The following is a 24,681-nucleotide window of genomic DNA, read 5'->3' on the forward strand; positions in this document are numbered from 1 at the left end:
AGCTTCTTGGACGCTTAAGTCGTCGCTGAGGACGAACTTTTTCGTGTGTCGTATTATCGCACTCCCCGACCCGAGGGACGTCTTCACGCCAACTCACTTCGCATGCAGACACTGATGCAAGCCGCGTACAGCTAGCAGCTGAAGCCATATTTACCAAGGTTTTTACCTGCGGTACCCATGTTCAGGATGGATATCTCGCCGAAGTAGGAGCCTGCCTTCAGCGTGGCCAGAACCGTTCGCCCGTTATCGGCGACTACCTGCAGGCGCCCCCTGTTGACGATGTACATCTCCTTGCCCACTTCGCCTGCACAGAAACACACAACCACGCATCTTTAACTTTGTTCAACAATAAATTGTTGTTTGTAAGACTTGAGGTTCTCACAGCGGTGAGTATGAAGATTTATGTCTTCTGGGTTGTTGCGCTGTGTAGCCTGGTCGATGTTAACCAACGTTTCAGAGGTCATACTGCCTCCTTCATCAGGGCGATGAGTATGAAGATTTCTGTCTTCTGGGTTGTTGCGCTGTGTAGTCTGGTCGATGTTTACCAACGTTTCAGAGGTCATACTGCCTCCGTCATCAGGGCGATGAGTATGAAGATTTCTGTCTTCTGGGTTGTTGCGCTGTGTAGTCTGGTCGATGTTTACCAACGTTTCAGAGGTCATACTGCCTCCATCATCAGAGTATGAAGATTTCTGTCTTCTGGGTTGTTGCGCTGTGTAGTCTGGTCGATGTTTACCAACGTTTCAGAGGTCATACTGCCTCCATCATCAGAGTATGAAGATTTCTGTCTTCTGGGTTGTTGCGCTGTGTAGTCTGGTCGATGTTAACCAACGTTTCATCGTCCTGATGACGGAGGCAGTATGACCTCTGAAACGTTGGTAAACATCGACCAGACTACACAGCGCAACAACCCAGAAGACAGAAATCTTCAAATTGTTGTTTATATCAAGGCATTGACTTCGTTGTACCCAGGTATATAAGTCTGCAGAATGCGAGGAGATCTTGGCTTACTGTCTCAACACTGACTCAGAATGAAAGTACAGAGATAGATGGCATTATTCAGGGAGATATGGTTTCTTAATCTTAAAATTGTGAATTTGAGCGAGAAGAGAACTCCATCAACTAAGTGATGTATGATTCTATGAAGAACGAAATTGTTCACAGTCTAGTGGAGGATTAAATATAAGGAAGTTCCAACAGTGAATAAAATACTTTATTGGTTATAAACAACATTCAATTCCGTCAAGCGATGCTAATCATTACAGAGAGGTTATTTGTTCTTTGCAAAGAATGGTCGCTCACCCTCTGAACCAGAAAGGAAAGCAACTCTAGGCGAATGATGCTTGACGTAATCCAAGTTCCAACCAAACCAGAAAGAATTCGAATGTTGAAAATACCTTTCCTACAAATGTAGTCTCCAGGCGAGAAGAGGACGGGACGTAACCTCAGCACCAGCTCGCACAAGAAGCCCGCTTCGGTGTTCTGGAAGATTTCCACCCTCTTCAAAGTGTCCAGATGGACATTGATCGCTATCTCCGCCTTCAGCTTGTCTAAAACACATGTCATCAGTTATTCCAGCGCTCAACAGCCATGTTTGTTACAGGAACCTCACATTTGAAACATCATAAAAGGTGATGAACACCTTCTCAGCTGATTTAATGACACTGTTTCAGTTGCACAGGTTACCTGGCGTCTTATGATAAACACACGAGTCTGAAACGACGTGAGAGGAAGGAATCAGGAAGTATTTATTTTCAGACGCCAAAAGTGTTATACATTTTGGGAGGCATAATCATTGATGTTACATTGTATCGCATGTAAGCAGAAACATTTTAAGGGGACCGTCACTTTTAACTCACACTGCATCTGTCTGCTGAATTTGTTATGGGACTCGGAGGCCTAAAACTGAGACTGGACCCTATACGATCAATTTCATACTCGAACATCATATTTAACCTAAGATTTATTTTTAGCTAAATATTTGCATCGCTCTGTTGCGAGTTTGTCATACCCACTTGCTGGTATATAACGTTCCTCCGAAGCACTATTACGTATCTGAAAGTCCACGCAACGTCAGATTAGAATTACTCTTCTATTCGTATTTTAGAATACTATTTTCGTTTAAACTCAATGTTTATCTCTCACGCTAAAGTCTAAAAATCTTGGTGATCATGATCGGTGTAACGTGTTTGATGTCACAAAGTTTTTGACATTCCAGAGGGTTTCTCGATTTGGTAGGTCGGGCATTTTATTTTGGATAAATAAACCTGAAGGTATTAGTGATGACTTCTCGTTGTCTTTGAGAGGTATATTCATCATATCAGCGAAACATACTACATCCATTCAGTGAAGTATTCACGGGCAATCAACCGTGTGAGGTGGCCTTAGAAAAACGGACGTTTCGAGAGCCATCTCCATGCTTAAAATTGCAAACAGCGCCTTAAAACTGCGGGTGGTGGTTACTGTCTTGAAGAGAGTATTTGCCTCATAATTACGCGCAATAGCAAGCAAAGAACAGTACATTCATAGTCTCATTTAGAAGGGTCAAATTGTCAGAGCAATCAAACAATGTTAGCGTGTAGAATGTTTGTAGATCGGCGTTGGCTTTTACGACGCACCACAGTAGAGATTATTGTTGAATGACATCTTCCAGCACGCATTATCGGTTCCCGATCAATTTTCGTCGAGAGGTGATTTCTCTGCCCATCTTATTGACATGAAAAAGATGATACCGTATCACTGAATGTGTATCACCGGTAGTTAAAATGGTTAGAAACGTGTTATTAAAGTTAAAATTAAATTATGACTGAAATTAAGTGTAGTAAGAATAAGGTAAAAATATATTTCAAATCTAAAACTTCTTGACGATGGTGAAGAGTCAATTGAATAAAAAATTTCTTGGAAATTATCCATCGTCTAGTAAATATAAAACGTAAAAACGACGTTTCGGAGATGGGATGGGATGGGATTAGCTCTATCTAGTGGGCCCAACTGTGTAGGAACCTGAAGACGGAGATAGAGTCCCATCTCCGAAACGTCGTTTTTACGTTTTATATTTACTAGACGATGGATAATTTCCAAGAAAATTTTTATTCAATTAAAAATATATTATTATTAGTTGGTATTTTTTGTTGTTGTATATACATTATGGCACAGACTGTACAAGGAGTTTCCTTCTTAAATGGGGTGTACTGTACTGTGCGTTGAATTCTGGACGCATAAATCTTGCGAATCGAAGGGTGAAATGGGGATTTTTATTTATAGTCGATATCGTTAGGTCGATTCGTAGTGGAAGTGCATGTCGATTTTTTTAGACGTTAAAGTTTTTAAATTTTAAAGTCAGATGGAGCTTTATAATGTAAAAGTTACGTGTATTTGAATCTGGGCAGAGGTGCATGTGTGTTCAGGTACTTTTGAGAGACTGCCTCTCTCACTCGTTCCGACAAGAGTCACTAGAGAGTTGAACATAGTCACTCATTAGTCGAGACTTTTGGTTTCCGTAGGTTCAGCTACTCATGAAATACCAGGTAGGAGTCACCACGCTACATCCTAGGCTCATCGGCTTCATAAATTGTATCTTTTCTGGCGTCGTTACGCCAATCGTCAGGACCCTCATCTTGGGATCGTTTATGTCATCCCAAGGGTTGCATATCCTTGCATTCCTGCACTTACAATTTCCTAAACCCGAAATCTTCTCCGAGACTCGAACTCAGTACAGTTTTGGAGTTTGTGACCTTGGTTTCTGTAATCTCCTCTCCGAAAAGAACAAATTTGGTCTTTGCGCCATTCTTCTAACGCTTCACCTGGAATCGAACTCAGTACAGCTTCTTCCGGAGTTTCGATCCTTCCGTGTTATCTTTCAGGTTTCAAGCTGTAAGTGCGCGAAATTTGGTGCAAAACAGGTTTAATTTTCTCGAGCTATAAGCGATCAAACAAAAACAATTTGAACATCATACGACGTAAAATTATTTATGCGAGCTTCGGCTCAAAATGGTAAAAAAATAGGATGATCAACCGGATTAAGGACGTTGTCCACAAGATCCAGATAAGTCCAAGGGCAGACGTGATATATATTTGAATTTATAGTTTGTTTATCAGTGTTTTTTAATAGCTCAGACTATAATGAATTGGAAAAGATGTGGAATAAAGCGGTCGTGGCCTAATTTAAGGTACTATCCCTACAATGTAGTGATGCACCTGGACAGACTCACGTCATATCGGGGACCTTCTCGGGACAAGCAGCCTCTAGGATCACGTATACACCGTCCCCAGCGACCTCTCATAGCCAGCCAGCTCAACATGACGTCAACCAGCCGAGTTACATTCGTGGTATTTGCTTAAAGATGTTTCTACTTACGGTCTGTATTTTCAAGGTTTGATTGGTCAATGCGTCTTCATGAGAGATGACGATCGCTGTTAAACATGATCTGTGGTACACTTGGTTCTTTTGTGAATGTCGCGATGTCCTTTAACTCGGTGTATTTTACTGTTTTGTGGTGCGTGTAAGAGACTTTAGACACCCCTGACCATGTAGGGGGGCATAAAGTTCAGTAGCTGAACCACAAGTTGCCTCCGGGTCCAGTAGGAAGGCCAAAGGCTCTTCAAGTCTCTCCTAAACATCGGAGTGAAGCATGTTTGATTGTCGTCTTCTGTCAAGACGAAATCGTGAATGATTGTCTTTCCAATGGATGTAGAAGTGCATTTAATGAAATTTGCGGTCTGTGGAAGATTCTACTCAGGGTAGACTTTCTACTCGGCCCAGTTGGCTTCTCTCACTACATTACTAATTTTGTGTATACGAACGACCCTTAGTATAATATATGACATACCATACCAAAACCCACTACTCATAATCGCTGATATGAATCTATTATATAAAAAAGTCTGCTTTCAGTCACGATCAGTATTAAAATGTTGGTTACATGGTCGTCTGATTACTTAGTTCAGTCCCATCTGACATCCCATACTCCCAATAAATCCAACTTATAGTATTTTGCTAATTGTACGAGGTGCGATCGGAAAGTTTCTAGACTGTGTCAATCGAGGGCAAACCGGATGTAGTACGAGCTTCTGCCGCTAGGGGGTGCGGCCTACATTCATAGTGAATGAGTGTGCCAGCCGGCATCATCGAATTAGCATTTGTTTCTTAGTTACGGGCGTTTTGGTAGTGCATTACACCGACCCTCCTGCGATTTCGGAATGGCGTGTGCATCAAATTTTGCCAAAGACTCGCCAAAACGGCTACGGAAACCTATGAAATGCTAAAGCAAGCATTTGGGGAGTCCGCAATGGGTCGTGCACAAACTTTTGTGTGGCATTCACGTTTTAAAAATGGCCGAACCTCTGTCGATGATGACGAGCGTTCTGGACGTCCATCTTCGAGCACAACGCCCGAAAATGTTACGAAGATTCGGCAGGCCATTCACGAAGATCGACGTCGTACCATCAACGACTTGTGCGACATTGTTGGGATAGGCTATGGGACCTGTCAGCTGATTCTAAATGAAGAACTCCACATGCGACGCATCCTGTCTGAGGACCAGAAGCAGAATCGACTTCTCGTTTGTCAGGAGCTCAAAGATCTTGCAAGAACCGACCCCAACTTCCTTTCTAAGCTCCGTGTGACTTCTTCCTCTTCCCAAAGATGAAAATTCAGCTAAAGGGAAGGAGATTTGAGACGATTGGAGAGATTCAGGCAGAATCGCAGATGGTGCTTGACAGGCTGACAAAGAAAGATTTCCAGGGATGCTTCCAGGCTTGGCAGCGGCGCTGGGATCGTTGTGTTCACTCCCAGGGGAACTACTTCGAGGGTGATGGATGAATTTAATACCTGAGATAAGTGTACGGGTTTTTATACGCGCAGTCTGGAAACCTTCCGATCGCACCTCGTAAAACTAAGAAGAATGCTTTAATATGAACTCCTAGGGGCCTTATTGTATGAGAATATTTGCGTAAAATATGTAATTTATCTGCAGAGTTGAAGCAAATCACTCAAATTACTGTGTCAAATATAAACGAAAATTAGGGGAAATTATCGAAATAAATATCGATATATCAATTGAATATCGTTGAGAAGCGTTATTTCACCAATAACTAGAAGTCGAAGTGCTTCAACTGGCCTTTTTGTCATGGGTCAAAAATTTTGCGAGCATTTTTGTTCTCCCGGCCCTTAAATTTTACATCGAATTTCTAACCTGGAAGACAGCTGACAGCCTTCTCTTCGTCCGAACATTTCTGCGTCAGCCACAAATAGTCGAACCACTTGATAACTTTCACCTGAAGATGGTTCGGGACTCGTCGCATCCTCATGTACGTCTTAACTCCGTCCAGCTTTGCTGCACATGGAAACAGAAAATGAGGCCATGAGACAAATGATCTGTTGTCAGCTGAAAGAGAACAGATAAATGCTTTTCTCTCAATGTCTCTAGAATTTTTGGCAGCCACCGGACGGTTATCAACGCAGACCACCATCTTATAACTAACTAGATGGTTCATCACCGAATTAACCAAAGCCCTCCACCGGAGCCTGTCCTGGGCCAACAAAATCCAGTCTCCTTCAACTCCTATCTCCCATAGATCCCGCCTGAGATTATCCTCCCATCTACGTCTAGGTCTCCCCAGCGGTCTCTTCCCCTCAGGCTTCCCAAATAGTGGACCCATCCAACCAGATGGCTTATGAAACCCGAAGGTTCATCACCGAATTAACCAAAGCCCTCCACCGGACCCTGTCCTGGGCCAACAAAATCCAGTCTCCTTCAACTCCTATCTCCCATAGATCCCGCCTGAGATTATCCTCCCATCTACGTCTAGGTCTCCCCAGCGGTCTCTTCCCCTCAGGCTTCCCAAATAGTGGGCCCAACCAATCAGATGGCTTACGGAACCCGAAGGTTCATCACCGAATTAACCAATGTAGGTCCGTACTTTACCGTCGTCAACTACGAACGTGACTGAGATTCCAACATAATCTATCTGATTATGTGTGTTACATTCTTAATTATAAAGTCGTGTAGTTTTGTGTGTGGTTAGCAGGGTTACGGACGAATGTATCACCTCCCCATATTAAATTCTACCCTGAAGAGGAAGGCATTAAAATCGTTCGAAACTTATTACCAGTCATGCTACAGATCTGGCGAAACAGTGTAGCTGAATAGACGAGCTCTTGAATAGTTAATCGGCACAAGGGAAATGTTTTATAATCAGGAAGGCATTGAAAAGACATCGACAAAAGGACGGAGGTCTCTGTCCGTGGCTTTGTAGTTGTAACCCACACAATGCCATCACTCATAAACTTCTGTGACGTAACTGTACTCAGAACATACGCAGAATAAAGTTAGAGGTTATGAACTTGGAGTGGGTCACGCAGTGAGGGACAGACTGGTGGGAAATGTTGACACTACTCACTGACGTCAGAGGATTGGTTGAGGGTGCCCTCATTCTCTCTTTGAGACACCACTTCAGTTATCCTGGATGTAAAAAGGCTTACATCCAGCAGCTGTTTCTATACGATTAACACTGGCTCACGTACATAACACTTAAAGATGTGTACTTCATTTGCTATTTCATGTAAACTCAAATCATACGGAGGACGTAATGTCTGCCCTTCCGCTGGAAAGTTCAGTCTCGAAGGCTAATTCTCAGCTGAAATGAAATTCGGTATTGTGTATGCTGAAAACATGTGAAATTATTCGTTTAGACTTCGTCCATTGTCTAAATTACAACGTTTCGGAACCAGGATTCTGCTTCCATCTTCAGGTTGAATACGGGGGAAGAGGATATGAAGCCAATGTGTTCCGCCCCTGGTCCTCTGAGGCTAGTTTCAACCTTTGGCAGAACAAATGGGTTTTCTGTTCCCTTACGCCCAAGACGGAAACAGAATCCATATTCAGAAACAGATCAGTTTTATAATGCTGACTATGGACCGAGTTCAAAAGAACAATTTTACGTCGTCGTGGGAAACTTTCAGATTTCGACGCTCAAAGCTGCTTAAATATAATAATTCTTGGTTTCTCTTCTTTGCCAATTTTCATACACTCAGTTCACTGACCATTCACTACAGCAACATGTTTCGGTCCAATGTGGTCATCATCAGGTTAAATTCCCTTTGACTCTGAACAAAGAAGCAAGAATTTCCTCTGAAACGTCGATTTTTTACCGGAGATCGGCTATCCCTCTTGGTTTTCCTCAGTCCCCGGGATATTTTCAATTAGTCCATGTTCACTTCATTCCAAATACATTCCAAAATTAATCTTCCTACTGAAGTAAGATTTGAGGTTCTCACAGCGATGAATACGAACATGGCCGTCTTCTGGGTTGTAGCGCCGTGTAGTCTGGTAGGAGTTTACCGACGTTTCGGTGGTCCCTGCTTCCTGCCATTGAACTCTGTATATAGTCCGGGCTACTCAGAGTGTTGTTAAATATATTACAAAATAATATACCACAAGACAGCAGTCGCTACACCTCATTGACATCTAATGAACCCAGCAGAATAGGTTCTACTTTCCGTCCTGACGACGTTATCATATTTTGCTTCCGAAATATTTCTGTATTTATGAAGAAACCATACAATGAAAAAAAGTCCAAAATATGCATCTGTTCAATAATGCACGTTCGTTAGAGACTATTACAGTTATATTAATTATTATTTCTTAATTAAATTATTTCCAATTTGTGCTTGTCTTTTCAATAGATAAGTAAATTACCGTAGGCATCTCTAATTTAAGTTTTTTTGTTCGCCATTCGTTTGTTATTTGAGGACACAGTTTCAAGAGCATTGACTGATTTAATTGGGACTTTATCACGAATGGTAGGCGGTAAATATTCCAAAGAAACACGCCAAACATCTTTGAGAGTAACTGTTTAACCAATTTACGATTTGAACCAGCTACGTCCGGAATGCAAGTCCAGGGCATTGCCTCAACACCGGCCTCACTCTGCGTTGCGTCTATAAATATGATAGGCCGGAATCAATACTCGTTGTTAAAGAGAGAGCCATGATCCGTCTTTCGTCACACAGGCCCCTGGTTCTATCCCCATTACAGTTCCTGTGACATTTTTGGTAGATGTTGTACGTGGAAAGGTTCTTTCGAGAAGCCAATCAAACAATTCAGGATATATGACTGATTCATCTCTGCTTAAAAGCATTTATATCACATTTAAGTATGATTTACTCCTTCCTTTTGGTGTTCACCGCGTTTCAAGAACTGTAGAGCCTCAGAGCAAGTGGATATCGACTAATGAATCATTGAAGATTCCTGTCTTCTGGGTTGTTTCAATAAGTTGACAGTGCCTACAAAGAGACGCTTTTAAAATGTCACAATGTTCACGGAAAAAAGAAAACCGACGATGCTACCAACTGTGAAATGTAACTAATTTATGTGAAGTATGTGACAAAACCTTTCTTTTATTTGTTTTTCTGTTGTTTTAATACTCAAAGTCCATTACGGAGGCAACGTTGTAATAATGGCAACCAGTGCTGGTAACTTAACTGCCCTAGAACCACAATGAACACGCATGCCGGGAAATCTTATCGATCCATCAAACCCATTTGTCATCATCTCATCCTTGTTAAGTTGCTCATCCTAATAATATTTAATGTCTTGCGACGGGCTGATCACTTGTCCGAGGAGTCTTGTCAAATGTCTAAGTAGATTAAGAAACCTCCCATGCGTGAGGAGAGCAAGGTCCTAATATGGACCTTTCTCGAGCCTTCTCTCACTTCATCCCTCTTAGGCCTAAATATTCAATACCGGCTGAGAGTACAAAGGATTCTGAACTGCATATTGGCAAGCGTTTTATCCTGATGTCCAGAATTTTCGGAAAGGAAACCTTGCGAAGGCTGTTCTTATAGTATAAGAGATTTAACACTCCTGGTGGCCTTTTACTGCTGTCGTAGTAATGGTCTCCCGGCTTGTCTTCTGAGTGTGTTTCAAGTCTAGCAAGGATTTGGTACAACAATTCTTGGTGGGGTCAATTAGAAGTGTCAGGCCCTAAAATGTAGTCTCTCTCACTCAAATGGAGGCACGTGTTTTACGCCAGTTTCAGCTTGGATAAATGTTTTACACGTACGACAGACGGTTGTCTAAAATACTTCTTTTGGCACTGTCTCTCTTCCTCGCTTCTGCCTCTAGTGTAAAGAGGTTTGTTACAACAACCAAGAAAGAGGAGGGAAGAATTAGGCACAGAATATAAACGCATTACGGTGTTTCACACTGATACCATTACTTTGAATAACGTGAGCTTGTAACCTAACCTAACCTAACCTAACCTAACGTAACCTAACCTAACTAACCTAACGTAACCTAACCTAACGTAACCTAACCTAACGTAACCTAACTAACCTAACCTAACGTAACCTAACCTAACGTAACCTAACCTAACGTAACCTAACCTAACGCAACCTAACCTGACCTAACCTAACCTAAACTACCCTAACCTGACCTAAACTAACCTAACCTAACGTAACCTAAACTAACCTAACCTAACGTAACGTAACCTAACGTAACTTCAACTAACCTAAACTAAACTAACCTAACCTAACCTAACGTAACCTAAACTAACCTAACCTAACCGAACCTAACGTAACCTAACCTAACTAACCTAACGTAACCTAACCTAACTAACCTAACGTAACCTAACCTAACGTAACCTAACCTAACTAACCTAACCTAACGTAACCTAACCTAACGCAACCTAACCTGACCTAACCTAACCTAAACTACCCTAACCTGACCTAAACTAACCTAACCTAACGTAACCTAAACTTACCTAACCTAACGTAACCTAACCTAACTAACATAACGTAACGTAACCTAACGTAACTTCAACTAACCTAAACTAAACTAACCTAACCTAACCTAAACTAACCTAACCTAACGTAACCTAACGTAACCTAACCTAACGTAACTTAACCTAAACTAACCTAACCTAACGTAACCTAACCTAAACTAACCTAACCTAAACTAACCTAACGTAACCTAAACTAACCTAAACTAATCTAACCTAACATTTTCATCTTCATTAGATGCTGTAACGCCCTTATTATTAGAGCTTGTTTTTGCCATGTCTGATAATTTACGACAAATTTCTTCTGTGAATGTCTTTAATTTGTTCCCCCACCCACAAAAACACCTTATTCATTAAATGTGGGGGCTCATTACTTTCTGAGTTCGAAAAAACTAACAAAATACTTGCGCTATCGGCATTTCTCACTGGAACCTCTCAATAAAATTTTCCAATCATCTTGGTTGCAGGCATCAAAAATGGAAGGAACCGTCTCTGTGATATTAGAAACACTTCTGCACTAGATGGCTCTCCTGCAGGAAAAGAAGAACGAGGATATATCAAATGGACGTCCTGACATTCGGTTTTACTTAACACAGCGTAAAAATTCACGACGATCCAGGTGCAGACAGCGCTGCCACGGCTGACGGTGGGCAACAACGTAACCCACAAGAGAGACTTCGGTCAATGGACGTGGTGTTGCAACACAAGAATAGCATATGAGGGACTCAATGCGATAATACACCAGTTCTTGTGCAACACAAACATTGCAAAAGTGTGGTTTATGAACATGACATACATATTTTGAAAAATTTCAAATTTAAATTTTTTCTAAAATATATCAAACATATTTGGTTTTGTGTGCTCTTCAGACAATTTCCAGCAATTTTTGATTTCTCGATTTTTTTTAAAAAATTTGAATTCTTTTTCCAAAATTTTCCCTACCCTTTCACTTCCACGACCGATGTGTGCTGGACAAGGTGTCTGTAATACGCGATGTTACACGGACTCAGTCACTACCATACCTGGTCTCTGACTCACTTTTCTCTGTCGGACGCAAACTTTGCAGACTGCCGTGCTTTCCTCGGTTCATACAGAGACCGACTCCGGCAGTGGCTGAGTCTGTCACACAGCGTAAGGTAGAGGCCGTGTCCGACAGAGGCTGGTTCTTTCGGAACGTGTGGGCAGTATTTTGAAAAAAATTAAAAATTTTGAAAATTTTCGAAAAATAAAAAATACTGGAAATCGTCCAAAACGAACACAAAACTAATAAATTTTGAAACATTTAAATTTCAACATTTTTTAAAATATTTCAATTTTTTTTCGAAAATATTGAAAATTTTCAACTTTTTTTCTACATTCTCCCCAAAGATGGATGTCAACATCGGTGAATGCCTATCCCTGTCTCTTCCGAACTCGGCCTCTATCTCACCCAGTTGCTGACTGCATGTGTCTGCAACAACCGACGTCTCCAGGACCCGGTGTGTGACCGTCCGTATCTCTGCCCGTCTCGTTCTCTACCTTACGTGTTGACTGCCGCACTCGGGCTTTTAAGATACTGCACGTCAGAGACCGTGTCAGGCACAGTACCGCAATCGTGAGAGACTCAGTACATCAGAAACATTCCGACAGACGGTTTACAAATTTTTCAAATTTTACAAAAAATTTTGGTTTTGCGCGCTTTTCAGACAATTCCGAGCATTTTTTGATTTTCCGAAAATTTTCAACTTTTTCAAAATTTCCTCGAAATTCTACCCACGTGATGCCCTGCAGAACCGGTCGCTGTCGGACTGTTGTTTCTGATGTACTGTGTTTCGGACGATCGCATTCTGTGAATCACACGGTCTCTGGCGTGCCGTCTCTGAAAAGCCCAGGTACTGCAGAAAACACGTAAGGCAGAGGCACGGTCTCGGTCACACATCGAGTCCTGCAAAGGCGGGTTGCTGCCTCAGCCAGCAATCGGAAGAGATAGAGGCCGAGTCCGGCAGAGAACGGGTGAGGCATTTATTGAGGCTGGCATGCATCTCTGTTGGGGAGAGTCTTGAAGAAAGTTGAAAATTTTAGAAAAATCAAAAAAAGCTGGAAATCGACTGAAAAGCGTACAAAACCAAATTTTTTAAAATTTTGAAAAAAATTTGAAAGTTGAATTTTTCAAAAAATTGTTGGTTTTGTGCGCCTTTCGGAAGATGTCCTACGTTTTTGGATTTTTAGTAAAATTTTATATTTTTGACAAAAGTTTCTCCACAATATCCAGGCCAGGACCGGCCTTTGCACGACCCGGTCACTGCCGATCCCTTTCTCTGTAGGACGCGGTGTCTAACGGACTCGCTCTCTGCAAGATACGTTCTCTGTATCACCCGACATATGCCAGGCCGTCTGTGCAAAGACCTGGTTCAGCAGAGACCGGGTGAGGCACAGCCCGAAACAAGCAGAGAAATGTGAGACAGAGAGAGTGAGGCGAAGACGTGGTGAGTCACAGAAAATGGGAAGCAGAGATCGGGTGGGGCAGAGACCGAGTCAAGCATGTACAGGCTGATGCACACACCGCATCAAGCGGAGACCGGTGAGGCACAGGACGAGTGACGCAGAGACCTTGTTAACCAGGGACGGAGTCAAGCACAGACATGGTGAATCACACACCGTGTACAGCAGATACCGGTTGCCTCACAGACTGTGTACGGCTGAGACTGTGTGAAATAGACAGTCCGGCGGAGTCTGGTCCTGATAGGGATGAGCCAGGTCAAATTTAGAAGAAAAAAATTTCAAATTTTTCGAAAAATCAAAAAACGCTGCAAACGCTCTGAAATGCGCACAAAACCGAAAATTTTCTGAAAATTCGAAAGAAAATTAAAAGTTGAAAATTTTCAAAAATTCTTAGTTTTGTGCGCGTTTTGGACCATTTCCAACGTTTTTCGATTTTTCGAAAATTTTCGAAAAAATTGAAATTTCTCAAAGGGGTACCCCTTTGAAGATTTTCAAAAATTGTCGAAATTTTAAAAAAATTGAAAATGGCTGCAAATGGCGTGAAACGCAAAGAAAACTACAAATTTTCGAAATTTTCGACAAAAATTTTGAATTCAGAATTTTTCAAAAATTTTTGGTTTTGTGCGCCTTTCGGACGATGTCCTACGTTTTTCGATTTTTGAAAATTTTTATATTTTTGACAAAAGTTTCTCCACAATATCCAGGCCAGGACCGGCCTTTGCACGACCCGGTCACTGCCGATCCCTTTCTCTGTAGGACGCGGTGTCTAACGGACTCGCTCTCTGCAAGATACGTTCTCTGTATCACCCGACATATGCCAGGCCGTCTGTGCAAAGACCTGGTTCAGCAGAGACCGGGTGAGGCACAGCCCGAAACAAGCAGAGAAATGTGAGACAGAGAGAGTGAGGCGAAGACGTGGTGAGTCACAGAAAATGGGAAGCAGAGATCGGGTGGGGCAGAGACCGAGTCAAGCATGTACAGGCTGATGCACACACCGCATCATGCGGAGACCGGTGAGGCACAGGACGAGTGACGCAGAGACCTTGTTAACCAGGGACGGAGTCAAGCACAGACATGGTGAATCACACACCGTGTACAGCAGATACCGGTTGCCTCACAGACTGTGTACGGCTGAGACTGTGTGAAATAGACAGCCCGGCGGAGTCTGGTCCTGATAGGGATGAGCCAGGTCAAATTTAGAAGAAAAAAAATTCAAATTTTTCGAAAAATCAAAAAACGCTGCAAACGCTCTGAAATGCGCACAAAACCGAAAATTTTCTGAAAATTCGAAAGAAAATTAAAAGTTGAAAATTTTCAAAAATTCTTAGTTTTGTGCGCGTTTTGGACCATTTCCAACGTTTTTCGATTTTTCGAAAATTTTCGAAAAAATTGAAATTTCTCAAAGGGGTACCCCTTTGAAGATTTTCAAAAATTGTCGAAATTTTAAAAAAATTGAAAATGGCTTCAAATGGCGTGAAACGCAAAGAAAACTACAAATTTTCGAAATTTTCGACAAAAATTTTGAATTCAGAATTTTTCAAAAATTTTTGGTTTTGTGCGCCTTTCGGACGATGTCCTACGTTTTTCGATTTTTGAAAAATTTTATATTTTTGACAAAAGTTTCTCCACAATATCCAGGCCAGGACCGGCCTTTGCACGACCCGGTCACTGCCGATCCCTTTCTCTGTAGGACGCGGTGTCTAACGGACTCGCTCTCTGCAAGATACGTTCTCTGTATCACCCGACATATGCCAGGCCGTCTGTGCAAAGACCTGGTTCAGCAGAGACCGGGTGAGGCACAGCCCGAAACAAGCAGAGAAATGTGAGACAGAGAGAGTGAGGCGAAGACGTGGTGAGTCACAGAAAATGGGAAGCAGAGATCGGGTGGGGCAGAGAACGAGTCAAGCATGTACAGGCTGATGCACACACCGCATCAAGCGGAGACCGGTGAGGCACAGGACGAGTGACGCAGAGACCTTGTTAACCAGGGACGGAGTCAAGCACAGACCTGGTGAATCACACACCGTGTACAGCAGATACCAGTTGCCTCACAGACTGTGTACGGCTGAGACTGTGTGAAATAGACAGCCCGGCGGAGTCTGGTCCTGATAGGGATGAGCCAGGTCAAATTTAGAAGAAAAAAAATTCAAATTTTTCGAAAAATCAAAAAACGCTGCAAACGCTCTGAAATGCGCACAAAACCGAAAATTTTCTGAAAATTCGAAAGAAAATTAAAAGTTGAAAATTTTCAAAAATTCTTAGTTTTGTGCGCGTTTTGGACCATTTCCAACGTTTTTCGATTTTTCGAAAATTTTCGAAAAAATTGAAATTTCTCAAAGGGGTACCCCTTTGAAGATTTTCAAAAATTGTCGAAATTTTAAAAAAATTGAAAATGGCTGCAAATGGCGTGAAACGCAAAGAAAACTACAAATTTTCGAAATTTTCGACAAAAATTTTGAATTCAGAATTTTTCAAAAATTTTTGGTTTTGTGCGCCTTTCGGACGATGTCCTACGTTTTTCGATTTTTGAAAATTTTTATATTTTTGACAAAAGTTTCTCCACAATATCCAGGCCAGGACCGGCCTTTGCACGACCCGGTCACTGCCGATCCCTTTCTCTGTAGGACGCGGTGTCTAACGGACTCGCTCTCTGCAAGATACGTTCTCTGTATCACCCGACATATGCCAGGCCGTCTGTGCAAAGACCTGGTTCAGCAGAGACCGGGTGAGGCACAGCCCGAAACAAGCAGAGAAATGTGAGACAGAGAGAGTGAGGCGAAGACGTGGTGAGTCACAGAAAATGGGAAGCAGAGATCGGGTGGGGCAGAGAACGAGTCAAGCATGTACAGGCTGATGCACACACCGCATCAAGCGGAGACCGGTGAGGCACAGGACGAGTGACGCAGAGACCTTGTTAACCAGGGACGGAGTCAAGCACAGACCTGGTGAATCACACACCGTGTACAGCAGATACCAGTTGCCTCACAGACTGTGTACGGCTGAGACTGTGTGAAATAGACAGCCCGGCGGAGTCTGGTCCTGATAGGGATGAGCCAGGTCAAATTTAGAAGAAAAAAATTTCAAATTTTTCGAAAAATCAAAAAACGCTGCAAACGCTCTGAAATGCGCACAAAACCGAAAATTTTCTGAAAATTCGAAAGAAAATTAAAAGTTGAAAATTTTCAAAAATTCTTAGTTTTGTGCGCGTTTTGGACCATTTCCAACGTTTTTCGATTTTTCGAAAATTTTCGAAAAAATTGAAATTTCTCAAAGGGGTACCCCTTTGAAGATTTTCAAAAATTGTCGAAATTTTAAAAAAATTGAAAATGGCTGCAAATGGCGTGAAACGCAAAGAAAACTACAAATTTTCGAAATTTTCGACAAAAATTTTGAATTCAGAATTTTTCAAAAATTTTTGGTTTTGTGCGCCTTTCGGACGATGTCCTACGTTTTTCGATTTTTGAAAATTTTTATATTTTTGACAAAAGTTTCTCCACAATATCCAGGCCAGGACCGGCCTTTGCACGACCCGGTCACTGCCGATCCCTTTCTCTGTAGGACGCGGTGTCTAACGGACTCGCTCTCTGCAAGATACGTTCTCTGTATCACCCGACATATGCCAGGCCGTCTGTGCAAAGACCTGGTTCAGCAGAGACCGGGTGAGGCACAGCCCGAAACAAGCAGAGAAATGTGAGACAGAGAGAGTGAGGCGAAGACGTGGTGAGTCACAGAAAATGGGAAGCAGAGATCGGGTGGGGCAGAGACCGAGTCAAGCATGTACAGGCTGATGCACACACCGCATCATGCGGAGACCGGTGAGGCACAGGACGAGTGACGCAGAGACCTTGTTAACCAGGGACGGAGTCAAGCACAGACATGGTGAATCACACACCGTGTACAGCAGATACCGGTTGCCTCACAGACTGTGTACGGCTGAGACTGTGTGAAATAGACAGCCCGGCGGAGTCTGGTCCTGATAGGGATGAGCCAGGTCAAATTTAGAAGAAAAAAAATTCAAATTTTTCGAAAAATCAAAAAACGCTGCAAACGCTCTGAAATGCGCACAAAACCGAAAATTTTCTGAAAATTCGAAAGAAAATTAAAAGTTGAAAATTTTCAAAAATTCTTAGTTTTGTGCGCGTTTTGGACCATTTCCAACGTTTTTCGATTTTTCGAAAATTTTCGAAAAAATTGAAATTTCTCAAAGGGGTACCCCTTTGAAGATTTTCAAAAATTGTCGAAATTTTAAAAAAATTGAAAATGGCTTCAAATGGCGTGAAACGCAAAGAAAACTACAAATTTTCGAAATTTTCGACAAAAATTTTGAATTCAGAATTTTTCAAAAATTTTTGGTTTTGTGCGCCTTTCGGACGATGTCCTACGTTTTTCGATTTTTGAAAAATTTTATATTTTTGACAAAAGTTTCTCCACAATATCCAGGCCAGGACCGGCCTTTGCACGACCCGGTCACTGCCGATCCCTTTCTCTGTAGGACGCGGTGTCTAACGGACTCGCTCTCTGCAAGATACGTTCTCTGTATCACCCGACATATGCCAGGCCGTCTGTGCAAAGACCTGGTTCAGCAGAGACCGGGTGAGGCACAGCCCGAAACAAGCAGAGAAATGTGAGACAGAGAGAGTGAGGCGAAGACGTGGTGAGTCACAGAAAATGGGAAGCAGAGATCGGGTGGGGCAGAGAACGAGTCAAGCATGTACAGGCTGATGCACACACCGCATCAAGCGGAGACCGGTGAGGCACAGGACGAGTGACGCAGAGACCTTGTTAACCAGGGACGGAGTCAAGCACAGACCTGGTGAATCACACACCGTGTACAGCAGATACCAGTTGCCTCACAGACTGTGTACGGCTGAGACTGTGTGAAATAGACAGCCCGGCGGAGTCTGGTCCTGATAGGGATGAGCCAGGTCAAATTTAGAAGAAAAAAAATTCAAATTTTTCGAAAAATCAAAAAACGCTGCAAACGCTCTGAAATGCGCACAAAACCGAAAATTTTCTGAAAATTCGAAAGAAAATTAAAAGTTGAAAATTTTCAAAAATTCTTAGTTTTGTGCGCGTTTTGGACCATTTCCAACGTTTTTCGATTTTTCGAAAATTTTCGAAAAAATTGAAATTTCTCAAAGGGGTACCCCTTTGAAGATTTTCAAAAATTGTCGAAATTTTAAAAAAATTGAAAATGGCTGCAAATGGCGTGAAACGCAAAGAAAACTACAAATTTTCGAAATTTTCGACAAAAATTTTGAATTCAGAATTTTTCAAAAATTTTTGGTTTTGTGCGCCTTTCGGACGATGTCCTACGTTTTTCGATTTTTGAAAATTTTTATATTTTTGACAAAAGTTTCTCCACAATATCCAGGCCAGGACCGGCCTTTGCACGACCCGGTCACTGCCGATCCCTTTCTCTGTAGGACGCGGTGTCTAACGGACTCGCTCTCTGCAAGATACGTTCTCTGTATCACCCGACATATGCCAGGCCGTCTGTGCAAAGACCTGGTTCAGCAGAGACCGGGTGAGGCACAGCCCGAAACAAGCAGAGAAATGTGAGACAGAGAGAGTGAGGCGAAGACGTGGTGAGTCACAGAAAATGGGAAGCAGAGATCGGGTGGGGCAGAGAACGAGTCAAGCATGTACAGGCTGATGCACACACCGCATCAAGCGGAGACCGGTGAGGCACAGGACGAGTGACGCAGAGACCTTGTTAACCAGGGACGGAGTCAAGCACAGACCTGGTGAATCACACACCGTGTACAGCAGATACCAGTTGCCTCACAGACTGTGTACGGCTGAGACTGTGTGAAATAGACAGCCCGGCGGAGTCTGGTCCTGATAGGGATGAGCCAGGTCAAATTTAGAAGAAAAAAATTTCAAATTTTTCGAAAAATCAAAAAACGCTGCAAACGCTCTGAAATGCGCACAAAACCGAAAATTTTCTGAAAATTCGAAAGAAAATTAAAAGTTGAAAATTCTCAAAAATTCTTAGTTTTGTGCGCGTTTTGGACCATTTCCCACGTTTTTCGATTTTTCGAAAATTTTCGAAAAAATTGAAATTTCTCAAAGGGGTACCCCTTTGAAGATTTTCAAAAATTGTCGAAATTTTAAAAAAATTGAAAATGGCTGCAAATGGCGTGAAACGCAAAGAAAACTACAAATTTTCGAAATTTTCGACAAAAATTTTGAATTCAGAATTTTTCAAAAATTTTTGGTTTTGTGCGCCTTTCGGACGATGTCCTACGTTTTTCGATTTTTGAAAATTTTTATATTTTTGACAAAAGTTTCTCCACAATATCCAGGCCAGGACCGGCCTTTGCACGACCCGGTCACTGCCGATCCCTTTCTCTGTAGGACGCGGTGTCTAACGGACTCGCTCTCTGCAAGATACGTTCTCTGTATCACCCGACATATGCCAGGCCGTCTGTGCAAAGACCTGGTTCAGCAGAGACCGGGTGAGGCACAGCCCGAAACAAGCAGAGAAATGTGAGACAGAGAGAGTGAGGCGAAGACGTGGTGAGTCACAGAAAATGGGAAGCAGAGATCGGGTGGGGCAGAGAACGAGTCAAGCATGTACAGGCTGATGCACACACCGCATCAAGCGGAGACCGGTGAGGCACAGGACGAGTGACGCAGAGACCTTGTTAACCAGGGACGGAGTCAAGCACAGACCTGGTGAATCACACACCGTGTACAGCAGATACCAGTTGCCTCACAGACTGTGTACGGCTGAGACTGTGTGAAATAGACAGCCCGGCGGAGTCTGGTCCTGATAGGGATGAGCCAGGTCAAATTTAGAAGAAAAAAATTTCAAATTTTTCGAAAAATCAAAAAACGCTGCAAACGCTCTGAAATGCGCACAAAACCGAAAATTTTCTGAAAATTCGAAAGAAAATTAAAAGTTGAAAATTCTCAAAAATTCTTAGTTTTGTGCGCGTTTTGGACCATTTCCCACGTTTTTCGATTTTTCGAAAATTTTCGAAAAAATTGAAATTTCTCAAAGGGGTACCCCTTTGAAGATTTTCAAAAATTGTCGAAATTTTACAAAAATTGAAAATGGCTGCAAATGGCGTGAAACGCAAAGAAAACTACAAATTTTCGAAATTTTCGACAAAAATTTTGAATTCAGAATTTTTCAAAAATTTTTGGTTTTGTGCGCCTTTCGGACGATGTCCTACGTTTTTCGATTTTTCGAAAATTTTTATATTTTTGACAAAAGTTTCTCCACAATATCCAGGCCAGGATCGGCCTTTGCACGACCCGGTCACTGCCGATCCCTTTCTCTGTAGGACGCGGTGTCTAACGGACTCGCTCTCTGCAAGATACGTTCTCTGTATCACCCGACATATGCCAGGCCGTCTGTGCAAAGACCTGGTTCAGCAGAGACCGGGTGAGGCACAGCCCGAAACAAGCAGAGAAATGTGAGACAGAGAGAGTGAGGCGAAGACGTGGTGAGTCACAGAAAATGGGAAGCAGAGATCGGGTGGGGCAGAGACCGAGTCAAGCATGTACAGGCTGATGCACACACCGCATCATGCGGAGACCGGTGAGGCACAGGACGAGTGACGCAGAGACCTTGTTAACCAGGGACGGAGTCAAGCACAGACATGGTGAATCACACACCGTGTACAGCAGATACCGGTTGCCTCACAGACTGTGTACGGCTGAGACTGTGTGAAATAGACAGCCCGGCGGAGTCTGGTCCTGATAGGGATGAGCCAGGTCAAATTTAGAAGAAAAAATTTCAAATTTTTCGAAAAATCAAAAAACGCTGCAAACGCTCTGAAATGCGCACAAAACCGAAAATTTTCTGAAAATTCGAAAGAAAATTAAAAGTTGAAAATTTTCAAAAATTCTTAGTTTTGTGCGCGTTTTGGACCATTTCCAACGTTTTTCGATTTTTCGAAAATTTTCGAAAAAATTGAAATTTCTCAAAGGGGTACCCCTTTGAAGATTTTCAAAAATTGTCGAAATTTTAAAAAAATTGAAAATGGCTGCAAATGGCGTGAAAAGCAAAGAAAACTACAAATTTTCGAAATTTTCGACAAAAATTTTGAATTCAGAATTTTTCAAAAATTTTTTGTTTTGTGCGCCTTTCGGACGATGTCCTACGTTTTTCGATTTTTGAAAATTTTTATATTTTTGACAAAAGTTTCTCCACAATATCCAGGCCAGGACCGGCCTTTGCACGACCCGGTCACTGCCGATCCCTTTCTCTGTAGGACGCGGTGTCTAACGGACTCGCTCTCTGCAAGATACGTTCTCTGTATCACCCGACATATGCCAGGCCGTCTGTGCAAAGACCTGGTTCAGCAGAGACCGGGTGAGGCACAGCCCGAAACAAGCAGAGAAATGTGAGACAGAGAGAGTGAGGCGAAGACGTGGTGAGTCACAGAAAATGGGAAGCAGAGATCGGGTGGGGCAGAGACCGAGTCAAGCATGTACAGGCTGATGCACACACCGCATCAAGCGGAGACCGGTGAGGCACAGGACGAGTGACGCAGAGACCTTGTTAACCAGAGACGGAGTCAAGCACAGACCTGGTGAATCACACACCGTGTACAGCAGATACCGGTTGCCTCACAGACTGTGTACGGCTGAGACTGTCTGAAATAGACAGCCCGGCGAAATATGGTCCTGATAGGGATGAGCCAGGTCAAATTTAGAAGAAAAAAATTTCAAATTTTTCGAAAAATCAAAAAACGCTTCAAACGCTCTGAAATGCGCACAAAACCGAAAATTTTCTGAAAATTCGAAAGAAAATTAAAAGTTGAAAATTCTCAAAAATTCTTAGTTTTGTGCGCGTTTTGGACCATTTCCCACGTTTTTCGATTTTTCGAAAATTTTCGAAAAAATTGAAATTTCTCAAAGGGGTACCCCTTTGAAGATTTTCAAAAATTGTCGAAATTTTAAAAAAATTGAAAATGGCTGCAAATGGCGTGAAACGCAAAGAAAACTACAAATTTTCGAAATTTTCGACAAAAATTTTGAATTCAGAATTTTTCAAAAAATTTTGGTTTTGTGCGCCTTTCGGACGATGTCCTACGTTTTTCGATTTTTCGATAAATTTTATATTTTTGACAAAAGTTTCTCCACAATATCCAGGCCAGGACCGGCCTTTGCACGACCCGGTCACTGCCGATCCCTTTCTCTGTAGGACGCGGTGTCTAACGGACTCGCTCTCTGCAAGATACGTTCTCTGTATCACCCGACATATGCCAGGCCGTCTGTGCAAAGACCTGGTTCAGGAGAGAACGGGGGAGGCACAGCCCGAAACAAGCAGAGAAATGTGAGACAGAGAGAGTGAGGCGAAGACGTGGCGAGTCACAGAAAATGGGAAGCAGAGATCGGGTGGGGCAGAGACCGAGTCAAGCATGTACAGGCAGATGCACACACCGCATCAAGCGGAGACCGGTGAGGCACAGGACGAGTGACGCAGAGACCTTGTTAACCAGAGACGGAGTCAAGCACAGACCTGGTGAATCACACACCGTGTACAGCAGATACCGGTTGCCTCACAGACTGTGTACGGCTGAGACTGTGTGAAATAGACAGCCCGGCGGAGTCTGGTCCTGATAGGGATGAGCCAGGTCAAATTTATAAGAAAAAAATTTCAAATTTTTCGAAAAAACAAAAAACGCTGCAAACGCTCTGAAATGCGCACAAAACCGAAAATTTTCTGAAAATTCGAAAGAAAATTAAAAGTTGAAAATTTTCAAAAATTCTTAGTTTTGTGCGCGTTTTGGACCATTTCCAACGTTTTTCGATTTTTCGAAAATTTTCGAAAAAATTGAAATTTCTCAAAGGGGTACCCCTTTGAAGATTTTCAAAAATTGTCGAAATTTTAAAAAAATTGAAAATGGCTGCAAATGGCGTGAAACGCAAAGAAAACTACAAATTTTCGAAATTTTCGACAAAAATTTTGAATTCAGAATTTTTCAAAAATTTTTGGTTTTGTGCGCCTTTCGGACGATGTCCTACGTTTTTCGATTTTTCGAAAAATTTTATATTTTTGACAAAAGTTTCTCCACAATATCCAGGCCAGGATCGGCCTTTGCACGACCCGGTCACTGCCGATCCCTTTCTCTGTAGGACGCGGTGTCTAACGGACTCGCTCTCTGCAAGATACGTTCTCTGTATCACCCGACATATGCCAGGCCGTCTGTGCAAAGACCTGGTTCAGCAGAGACCGGGTGAGGCACAGCCCGAAACAAGCAGAGAAATGTGAGACAGAGAGAGTGAGGCGAAGACGTGGTGAGTCACAGAAAATGGGAAGCAGAGATCGGGTGGGGCAGAGACCGAGTCAAGCATGTACAGGCTGATGCACACACCGCATCATGCGGAGACCGGTGAGGCACAGGACGAGTGACGCAGAGACCTTGTTAACCAGGGACGGAGTCAAGCACAGACATGGTGAATCACACACCGTGTACAGCAGATACCGGTTGCCTCACAGACTGTGTACGGCTGAGACTGTGTGAAATAGACAGCCCGGCGGAGTCTGGTCCTGATAGGGATGAGCCAGGTCAAATTTAGAAGAAAAAATTTCAAATTTTTCGAAAAATCAAAAAACGCTGCAAACGCTCTGAAATGCGCACAAAACCGAAAATTTTCTGAAAATTCGAAAGAAAATTAAAAGTTGAAAATTTTCAAAAATTCTTAGTTTTGTGCGCGTTTTGGACCATTTCCAACGTTTTTCGATTTTTCGAAAATTTTCGAAAAAATTGAAATTTCTCAAAGGGGTACCCCTTTGAAGATTTTCAAAAATTGTCGAAATTTTAAAAAAATTGAAAATGGCTGCAAATGGCGTGAAAAGCAAAGAAAACTACAAATTTTCGAAATTTTCGACAAAAATTTTGAATTCAGAATTTTTCAAAAATTTTTTGTTTTGTGCGCCTTTCGGACGATGTCCTACGTTTTTCGATTTTTGAAAATTTTTATATTTTTGACAAAAGTTTCTCCACAATATCCAGGCCAGGACCGGCCTTTGCACGACCCGGTCACTGCCGATCCCTTTCTCTGTAGGACGCGGTGTCTAACGGACTCGCTCTCTGCAAGATACGTTCTCTGTATCACCCGACATATGCCAGGCCGTCTGTGCAAAGACCTGGTTCAGCAGAGACCGGGTGAGGCACAGCCCGAAACAAGCAGAGAAATGTGAGACAGAGAGAGTGAGGCGAAGACGTGGTGAGTCACAGAAAATGGGAAGCAGAGATCGGGTGGGGCAGAGACCGAGTCAAGCATGTACAGGCTGATGCACACACCGCATCAAGCGGAGACCGGTGAGGCACAGGACGAGTGACGCAGAGACCTTGTTAACCAGAGACGGAGTCAAGCACAGACCTGGTGAATCACACACCGTGTACAGCAGATACCGGTTGCCTCACAGACTGTGTACGGCTGAGACTGTGT

At 42.7% G+C, this 24,681-nt stretch overlaps 1 protein-coding gene and 1 long non-coding RNA gene across 6 annotated transcripts in view; one reads left to right on the forward strand and one right to left on the reverse strand.

Annotated features, from left to right (window-relative positions):
* The window catches only part of LOC147874283 (uncharacterized), a 78,962-nt gene extending 67,307 nt beyond the window's left edge, over window positions 1-11,655 (forward strand). Inside the window, exon 3 of the long non-coding RNA XR_015534616.1 lies at window positions 11,250-11,655. This is a non-coding gene — a long non-coding RNA (uncharacterized LOC147874283). The remainder of the gene's footprint in view (window positions 1-11,249) is intronic.
* The window catches only part of LOC110840440 (cyclic nucleotide-gated cation channel), a 206,190-nt gene that overhangs the window by 23,116 nt on the left and 158,393 nt on the right, over window positions 1-24,681 (reverse strand). For 3 of the 5 annotated variants that reach the window (XM_087346759.1, XM_087346754.1, XM_087346757.1), the window contains exons 6-8: window positions 6,195-6,335; window positions 1,398-1,550; window positions 155-304 (exon numbers count right to left, since the gene is read on the reverse strand). In XM_087346759.1, the coding sequence (XP_087202885.1) occupies window positions 155-304; window positions 1,398-1,550; window positions 6,195-6,335 (444 nt within the window). The remainder of the gene's footprint in view (window positions 1-154; window positions 305-1,397; window positions 1,551-6,194; window positions 6,336-24,681) is intronic. The other 2 variants (XM_087346758.1, XM_087346756.1) reach the window with 1 other exon arrangement.

This window comes from Zootermopsis nevadensis, unplaced genomic scaffold (genome assembly GCF_977971745.1).
Source record: "Zootermopsis nevadensis isolate Lab colony 2312 unplaced genomic scaffold, Znev_1.0 Znev_ptg000010l, whole genome shotgun sequence".
In the NCBI taxonomy this organism is placed as follows: domain Eukaryota; kingdom Metazoa; phylum Arthropoda; class Insecta; order Blattodea; family Termopsidae; genus Zootermopsis; species Zootermopsis nevadensis.